At 39.1% G+C, this 9,719-nt stretch overlaps 1 protein-coding gene across 5 annotated transcripts; it reads right to left on the bottom strand.

Moving 5' to 3' along the window:
• Window positions 1-352: 352 nt before the first annotated feature.
• On the bottom strand, window positions 353-9,351 carry LOC133632648 (2-oxo-4-hydroxy-4-carboxy-5-ureidoimidazoline decarboxylase-like). 5 transcript variants are annotated; one of them, XM_062025200.1, is made up of 4 exons: window positions 9,292-9,340; window positions 9,028-9,070; window positions 3,097-3,331; window positions 374-880 (listed from the first exon to the last, which is right to left on the bottom strand). In XM_062025200.1, the coding sequence occupies exons 3-4, from the start codon at window positions 3,269-3,271 to the stop codon at window positions 531-533; spliced, it is 525 nt and encodes a 174-aa protein (XP_061881184.1). In that variant the 5' UTR covers window positions 3,272-3,331; window positions 9,028-9,070; window positions 9,292-9,340; the 3' UTR covers window positions 374-530. The 5 variants fall into 5 exon arrangements, with proteins under 5 accessions (XP_061881186.1, XP_061881187.1, XP_061881184.1 ...); XM_062025201.1 differs by having other exon boundaries at window positions 9,028-9,074; window positions 9,292-9,338; XM_062025202.1 differs by lacking the exon at window positions 9,028-9,070 and having other exon boundaries at window positions 353-880; window positions 3,097-3,300; window positions 9,292-9,342.
• Between the last annotated feature and the right edge of the window lie 368 nt (window positions 9,352-9,719).

Raw genomic sequence — 9,719 nt, 5'->3', positions numbered from 1 at the left:
ATATATATATATATATATATATATATATATATATATATATATATATAAAAAAATCTAGTTTTCAGAGACAAAAAGTGACTTTACTTTTGTCCAAAATGGTGCGTCCCTTGTTTGTTGTTGAACCAGAGGGGCACAATAAAACATGGAAGCGAATGAATATGAACTTGATTTACTTAAAATGAAATGAACAAAACTCCGGAATACAATGATGAGGTTTTTCCTACTCGTGGTGGCCAGGGACATGCCATCGGACAATCTGGTCGCCATGTTTGTCTGGTAATGTTCTTTAGAGAATATGCAAACTCCCTGTAATAAAACATTTTACTTATGCTGTATGTGTCATACACTTATTTTTTTAATCATTGCAGTAGGAGGGGTCTCTTAAAAAGTAGTCCCTTTTTGACGCGAGGTGGCACAAATAAACTATGCAAAAACACCAAGACTTTGGCAAAAACTTTTTAATATAAGCACATTTTTGCATGCTCTTTAGTTCTTTTTTAAATAAAAGCCTTTTGGTGGACTTTGTGAGGCTACAATGTGACTCGAGCGTCAGCGTGCACGAGGTCCCGAAGACGCAGACGACATATTTTCTTGACCTCCTCGATGCCGCGCTCTCTCTCCGCCGCGCGCTCGTTGGCCATGCGAGCTCGCATCTGCCGGAAGATGTTGGGCTTGTCGTTCATGCGGGCGCAGATGACAAACGGGAAGCCAAAATGCGCCTTGTAGTCCTCGTTGAGCCGTGCCATGCTGGTGGCCTCCTCGGAGGTCAGCGCGTCCAAGCCCACATTGGCCTGTTCCTTCAGAGACTCCTGGGTCAGCGTGCCCACCCGGAGGTCCCGACCGGCCAGATCCGGGTGGCACCGGAGGATGCCCTCTCTACCTGGACACAAATATGCTTTATCTGCAAATGGCTCAACAAATGTGGCTAACAATAATGAGATTTTATACAAAACCCAAAAGCAGTGAAAGTTGTCACGTTGTGTAAATGGTAAATAAAAAGAGAATACAATGATTTGCAAATCCTTTTCAACTTATATTCAATTGAATAGCCTGCAAAGACAAGATATTTAATGTTCACACTGGTAAACTTAATTTTTTTTGGCAAATAATCATGAACTTAGAATTTAATGGCAGCAACACATAGCAAAAAAGTTGTCACAGGGGCATTTTTACAGCTGTGTTACATGGCCTTTCCTTTTAACAACACTCAGTAAAGGTTTGGGAACTGAGGAGACACATTTTTCAAGTGGAATTATTTCCGATTCTTGCTTGATGTGCAGCTTAAGTTGTTCAACAGTCTCTTTCTGGTATCATTGAGATGGCCGAAAACTTATTTTTAAAAATGTAATCTTGAAAAAAAAATTACATCTGTACATACATTCACTACCGTTCAAAAGTTTGGGGTCACATTGAAATGTCCTTATTTTTGAAGGAAAAGCACTGAAGATAACTTTAAACTAGTCTTAACTTTAAAGAAATACACTCTATACATTACTAATGTGGTAAATGACTATTCTAGCTGCAAAGGTCTGGTTTTTGGTGCAATATCTACATAGGTGTATAGAGGCCCATTTCCAGCAACTATCACTCCAGTGTTCTAATGGTACAATGTGTTTGCTCATTGGCTCAGAAGGCTAATTGATGATTAGAAAACCCTTGTGCAATCATGTTCACACATCTGAAAACAGTTTAGCTCGTTACCGAAGCTACAAAACTGACCTTCCTTTGAGCAGATTGAGTTTCTGGAGCATCACATTTGTGGGGTCAATTAAATGCTCAAAATGGCCAGAAAAAGAGAACTTTCATCTGAAACTCGACAGTCTATTCTTGTTCTTAGAAATGAAGGCTATTCCACAAAATTGTTTGGGTGACCCCAAACTTTTGAACGGTAGTGTACATACATATACAGTATATATATATATACATACACAGTCATGGTCAAAAGTTTACATACACTTGTAAAGAACATAATGTCATGGCTGTCTTGAGTTTCCAATCATTTTTACAACTCTTATTTTTTTTGTGATAGAGTGATTGGAGCACATACTTGTTGGTCACAAAAAACATTCATGAAGTTTGGTTCTTGTATGAATTTATTATGGGTCTACTGAAAATGTGACCAAATCTGCTGGGTCAAAAGTGTACATACAGCAATGTTAATATTTGACATCACATGGACAAAGATAAGACCTTCTAGAGGAAAGTTCTGTGGTCAGATAGAACAAAAATTGAGCTGTTTGGCCACAATACCCAGCAATATGTTTGGAGGTGAAAAGGTGAGGCCTTTAATTCCACACCATACCTACCGTCAAGCATGGTGGTGGTAGTATTATGCTCTGGGCCTGTTTTGCTGCCAATGGAACTGGTGCTTTACAGAGAGTAAATGGGACAATGAAAAAGGAGGATTACCTCCAAATTCTTCAGGACAAACTAAAACCATCAGCCCGGAGGTTGGGTCTTGGGCACAGTTGGGTGTTCCAACAGGACAATGACCCCAAACACACGTCAAAAGTGGTAAAGGAATGGCTAAATCAGGCTAGAATTAAGGTTTTAGAATGGCCTTCCCAAAGTCCTGACTTAAACGTGTGGACAATGCTAAAGAAACAAGTCCATGTCAGAAAACCAATACAATTTAGCTGAACTGCACCAATTTTGTCAAGAGGAGTGGTCAAAAATTCAAGCAGAAGCTTGTGGATGGCTACCAAAAGCGCCTTATTGCAGTGAAACTTGCCAAGGGACATGTAAGCAAATATTAACATTGCTGTATGTATACTTTTGACCCAGCAGATTTGCTCACATTTTCAGTAGACCCATAATAAATTCATAAAAGAACCAAATTTCATGAATGTTTTTTGTGACCAACAAGTATGTGCTCCAATCACTCTATCACAAAAAAAATAAGAGTTGTGCAAATGATTGTAAACTCAAGACAGCCATGACATTATGTTCTTTACAAGTGTATGTACACTTTTGACTACACATCCCAGGCCTATAGAAGACCCCCCTCCACCCCCATCCCCATCCCGGACAACCGGATGAACCGCATCCCTAAAAGTGGAGTAGGGGTCAGAATACTGGTGAAAGAAGTGAACTCACCTGACTCAGGCAAAGCGTCAATGAAGTCACTGATGGCGTCCTCCAAGGCGTCGACGCTGCCAAAGGGTCGCCTGGCCCACACAGCTGCTGCCACAATGGGACATTTCTCCACCACATTGCCGAAGGTGCTGACAAAGTCCTCATAGGAGAGTTGGTTGACCCTGGAGAGTTCCATGGTGTTCTCTTGGAGACCCCGGTGCAACGCTGTGAGGTGAACGCACTTAGGACACGCCTCCTGTTTGGGTTCATGTTGGCCTGATTGATTTCTCAGCCCAAAAAACAGGCTTTAGAATGTTGACTCAGTCATGTTGTTAGTGGCAAATTGGAGAAGCGGCGTGCATGTACATGTGCTATTTACATGGTCAATAAAAACAGAAGACAATGATTTGCAAATCCTTTTCAACTTATATTCAATTGAATAGACTGCAAAGACAAGATAGTTAATGTTCACACTAAGAAACTTTTTTTTTTGCAAATAGTCATTAACTTAGAATTCAATGGCAGCAACACATTGCAAAAAAGTTGTCACAGAGGCATTTTTACCACTGTGTTACATGGCCTTTCCTTTTAACAACACTCAGTGAAGGTTTGGGAACTGAGGAGACACATTTTTGAAGTGGAATTCTTTCCCATTCTTGCTTGATGTACAGCTTAAGTTGTTCAGCAGTCTCCCTTCTGCTATTTTAGGCTTCATAATGTGCCACACATGTTCAATGGGAGACAGGTCTGGACTAGGACTGGAATGCCCTCCCAGTAACAGTTAGAGATGCTACCTCAGTAGAAACATTTAAGTCCCATCTTAAAACTCATTTGTATACTCTAGCCTTTAAATAGACCCCCCTTTTAGACCAGTTGATCTGCCGTTTCTTTTCTGCTCTGCCTCACTCTCCTTCGTAGAGAAGGGGGGCACAGATTCGGTGATCACAGATGACGCGCTAGCTGTCTAAAGTCGGGACCCGGGGTGGACCACTCATCTGTGCATCAGTTGGTGACGTCTCTGCGCTGCTGACCTGTCTCCACTCAAGATGATCCCCTGCTGGCCCCACTATGGACTGGACTCTCACTATTATGCTAGATCCACTATGGACTGGACTCTCACACTATTATGCTAGATCCACTATGGACTGGACTCTCACACTATTATGCTAGATCCACTATGGACTGGACTCTCACTATTATGTTAGATCCACTATGGACTGGACTCACACTATTATGCTAGATCCACTATGGACTGGACTCTCACTATTATGTTAGATCTACTATGGACTGGACTCTCACTATTATGTTAGATCCGCTATGGACTGGACTCTCACTATTATGTTAGATCCACTATGGACTGGACTCTCACACTATTATGTTAGATCCACTATGGACTGGACTCTCACTATTATGTTAGATCCACTATGGACTGGACTCTCACACTATTATGTTAGATCCACTATGGACTGGACTCTCACTATTATGTTAGATCCGCTATGGACTGGACTCTCACTATTATGTTAGATCCACTATGGACTGGACTCTCACACTATTATGTTAGATCCTCTATGGACTGGACTCTCACACTATTATGTTAGATCCGCTATGGACTGGACTCTCACTATTATGTTAGATCCGCTATGGACTGGACTCTCACTATTATGTTAGATCCACTATGGACTGGACTCTCACACTATTATGTTAGATCCTCTATGGACTGGACTCTCACACTATTATGCTAGATCCACTATGGACTGGACTCTCACACTATTATGTTAGATCCACTATGGACTGGACTCTCACTATTATGTTAGATCCACTATGGACTGGACTCTCATTATTATGTTAGATCCACTATGGACTGGACTCTCACACTATTATGCTAGATCCACTATGGACTGGACTCTCACACTATTAACTAGATCCACTATGGACTGGACTCTCACACTATTATGTTAGATCCACTATGGACTGGACTCTTACTATTATGTTAGATCCACTATGGATGGGACTCACACTATTATGTTAGATCCACTATGGACTGGACTATCACTATTATGTTAGATCCACTATGGACTGGACTCTCACACTATTATGTTAGATCCACTATGGACTGGACTCTCACACTATTATGTTAGATCCACTATGGACTGGACTTTCACACTATTGTGAGTGAAATGAAGGTAAATAACACCAAATATTAACTATTGACTTTATTACATGTTGTAAAAGTAGTCAGTGACACTCCATGTGTGTATTAATTAGTCTCAACCCTAGTGAACTGAATGCTAATGCTAACAAGCTGAGGCGTGAGATAAACACTCACATTTATTATTTATATATTGTTATTTACAGATAAACACTGACATTTATTATTTATATATTGTTATTTACAGATAAACACTAACATTTATTATGTATATATTGTTATATACTGATAAACACTGACCTTTATTATTTACATATTGTTATTTACTAATCAGTGGCCTAGGGGTTAGAGTGTCCGCCTTGAGTTCAGTAGGTTGCGAGTTCAAACCCCGGCCGAGTCATACCAAAGACTATAAAAATGGGACAAATTACCTCCCTGCTTAGCACTCAGCATCAAGGGTTGGAATTGGGGGTTACATCACCAAAAATGATTTCCGGGCGTGGCCACCGCTGCTGCTCACTGCTCCCCTCACCTCCCAGGGGGTGAACAAGGGGATGGGTCAAATGCAGAGGACAAATTTCCCCACGCCTAGTGTGTGTGTGACAATCATTGGTACTGTAACTTTGCAGATAAACACTGACATTTATTATTTATATATTATTATTTACAGATAAACACTGACATGTATTATTTATATATTTTTATTTACAAACACTGACATGTATTATTTATATATTGTTATTTACAGACAAACACTGACATTTAGTATTTATATATTGTTATTTACAGACAAACACTGACATTTAGTATTTATATATTGTTATTTACAGATAAACACTGACATTTAGTATTTATATATTGTTATTTACAGACAAACACTGACATTTAGTATTTATATATTGTTATTTACAGACAAACACTGACATTTAGTATTTATATATTGTTATTTACAGATAAACACTAACATTTAGTATGTATATACTGTTATTTACAGATACATACTAAAATGTATTATTTATATATTTTTATTAATATTTACAGAAACATACTAAAATGTATTATTTTATATTGTTATTTACAGATAAACATTGACGTTTATTATTTATATATTGTTATTTACAGATTAACATTGACATTTATTATTTATATTAAAGTTAAAGTTAAAGTACCAATGATTGTCACACACACACTAGGTGTGGTGAAATTTGTCCTCTGCATTTGACCCATCCCCTTGATCACCCACTGGGATGTGAGGGGAGCAGTGAGCAGCAGCGGTGGCTGCGCCCGGGAATCATTTTTGGTGATTCAACCCCCAATTCCAACCCTTGATGCTGAGTGCCAAACAGGGAGGTAATGGGTCCCATTTTTATAGACTTTGGTATGACTCGGCCGGGGTTTGAACTCACCACCTACCGATATATTGTTATTTACAGATAAAAACTAACATTTATTGTTTATATGTTGTTATTTACAGATAAACAATGACATGTATTAATTATATATTGTTATTTACAGCTGAAATGGACCAAAATGAATCCTCTGACATTCATGAATTCATAATTTAGTGAAAGGACAACTTTCTGACTGCGGACAAAATACTTTTTAAGAACAATTCGGCAGACTTTATTTTTTTAATCATATTGTTTTGTATATGATTGCTTTGTATTTAATTTACTTAATTTGAGTAAAATAACCATGACCTAATATTGTATGTTTATTTACATGGTATCCGTGTAGATTAAAGGCCTACTGAAATGAATTTTTTTTATTTAAACGGGGATAGCAGATCTATTCTATGTGTCATACTTGATCATTTCGCGATATTGCCATATTTTTGCTGAAAGGATTTAGTATAGAACAACGACGATAAAGATTGCAACTTTTGGTATCTGATAAAAAAAAGGCTTGCACCTACCGGAAGTAGCGTGACGTAGTCAGTTGAACATATACGCAAAGTTCCCTATTGTTTACAATGATGGCCGCATGAAGTGAGAGAGATTCGGACCGAGAAAGCGACAATTTCCCCATTAATTTGAGCGAGGATGAAAGATTTGTGGATGAGTAAAGTGCAAGTGAAGGACTAGTGGGGAGTTGAAGCTATTCAGATAGGGAAGATGCTGTGAGAGCCGAGGGTGACCTGATATTCAGCTGGGAATGACTACAACAGTAAATAAACACAAGACATATATATACTCTATTAGCCACAACACAACCAGGCTTATATTTAATATGCCACAAATTAATCCTGCATAAAAACACCTGCGTGTTTGTTATGCTAGCTCCTAGCTCCTCTGCTAGCTCCTAGCTCCATAGAACACGCCAATACAATTCAAACACCTGATCAACACACACAATCACTCAGCCCAAAAGACAGTTTACCTAACCCAAGGTTCATAAAGCTTATATATTTTTAAAAAGTTACGTACGTGACGCGCACATACGGTCAAGTTATCGAATGTTTAGCAGCCAAGGCTGCATACTCACGGTACCTGATATTCAGCTGGGAATGACTACAACAGTAAATAAACACAAGACATATATATACTCTATTAGCCACAACACAACCAGGCTTATATTTAATATGCCACAAATTAATCCTGCATAATAACACCTGCGTGTTTGTTATGCTAGCTCCTAGCTCCTCTGCTAGCTCCTAGCTCCATAGAACACGCCAATACAATTCAAACACCTGATCAACACACACAATCACTCAGCCCAAAAGACCGTTCACCTAACCCAAGGTTCATAAAGCTTATATATTTTTAAAAAGTTACGTACGTGACGCGCACGTCCGGTACGGTACGTGTTATGCTAGCTCCTAGCTCCTCTGCTAGCTCCTAGCTCCATAGAACACGCCAATACAATTCAAACACATGATCAACACACACAATCACTCAGCCCAAAAGACCGTTCACCTAACCCAAGGTTCATAAAGCTTATATATTTTAAAAAAGTTACGTACATACGCAAAAAAAAGCCAAAGCTGCATACTCACAGTAGCACGTCTGCGTCTTTGTCATCCAAATCAAAGTAATCCTGGTAAGAGTCTGTGTTGTCCCAGTTCTCTACAGGCGTCTGTGTATCCAAATCAAAAGTCCTCCTGGTTAGAGTCTCTGTTATCCGAGTTCTTCCATCTTGACTGCATCTTTCGGGAATGTAAACAAAGAAGCGCCGGCTGTGTACTGTTGTGGCTGACTACGTTCGAAAAATACGTCCATTTCGCACCGACAACTTTCTTCTTTGCTTGCTTGGCTTCCTTCTCCATAATGCAATGAACATGATTGAAACAGATTCACGAACACAGATGTCCAGAATACTGTGGAATTATGAAATGAAAACAGAGCATTTTCGTATCGGCTTCAATGTGGAAGGCATACCCGTGTTCGCCGGGCTACGTCACGCGCATACGTCATCCGCAGAGGCGTTTCGAACCGGAAGTTTAGCGGCAAATTTAAAATGTCACTTTATAAGTTAACCCGGCCGTATTGGCATGTGTTATAATGTTAAGATTTCATCATTGATATATAAACTATCAGACTGCGTGGTCGGTAGTAGTGGGTTTCAGTAGGCCTTTAAATATAGTAAACCACTCCTCCATACGTCATCAGCCTGATTTGCATAAAGTACCTGAAGGGTGAAATGTGGTGGAAACACAAACCACCCACTTCTCTCAACTTTTGGTGGAAAAGGTCATATTGACTCAAACAAACGGGACAAGCAGTAAAAAAAATGGATGGAAGGAAGTTACAAGAAGAAAACAATACAAAAAGGAGTTAGATGCACATTTGCAGTTTTACACGTACCTGACAATGGAGTAAATATCACGTGAACTCCTTCTGGGACTTCCTATCTGAATAAAACTGACATTTTACCAACTGCATAGTGTGGTCACGTGACCGCTTCGACGAAATCCCGCCAACGTGTCACACGAAAAAAAGGCCCGAGGCGCTCAAAATAGCGGCGAGAACAACACAAAAACACTCGCTATCTTATCAAATTATACAAATATAAACAGTTATAGTTTATATTATAGTTACAAAACGCCACACATTTTGGACACAACTCACCTCTCAGCGTTGCGAGTAGCAGCGAGGGAAAGGGGGAGGAGCTACGGAAACGGAAACTACGGAAGCCTGGCAGGGTATGCAGTGACCGGAAGAAGTAATATAAAATAACAGTAAATCGACATTAATAAAGATCTCTTTGGGATCAAATTCACACAAACGCAATATAAGATAATAAAGACATTTACAAACAAATATAGAGAGCATTTTAACTCCGTTGCTAGATGTGCGTCTCTTTTGCAGAGGTGGTGTTATTTTTGTGTGTTTTATTTATTTATTTACCAATCCGTGTTGCCCCAAACTCATTTATTATTATATTATACATATTTTTTGTTGATACGAAAACTAATAATAATTGTTACATATGACTGTGCAATGACATATGACTACAATGGTTCGATTTGTATCTAAAGTTATTTGTTTGCTGAATT

The sequence above is a fragment of the Entelurus aequoreus genome, linkage group LG17 (assembly GCF_033978785.1).
Source record: "Entelurus aequoreus isolate RoL-2023_Sb linkage group LG17, RoL_Eaeq_v1.1, whole genome shotgun sequence".
In the NCBI taxonomy this organism is placed as follows: Eukaryota; Metazoa; Chordata; class Actinopteri; order Syngnathiformes; family Syngnathidae; genus Entelurus; species Entelurus aequoreus.
The sequence above is the reverse complement of the archived record's forward strand: the minus strand, read 5'-3'. Positions and strand labels throughout refer to the sequence as shown.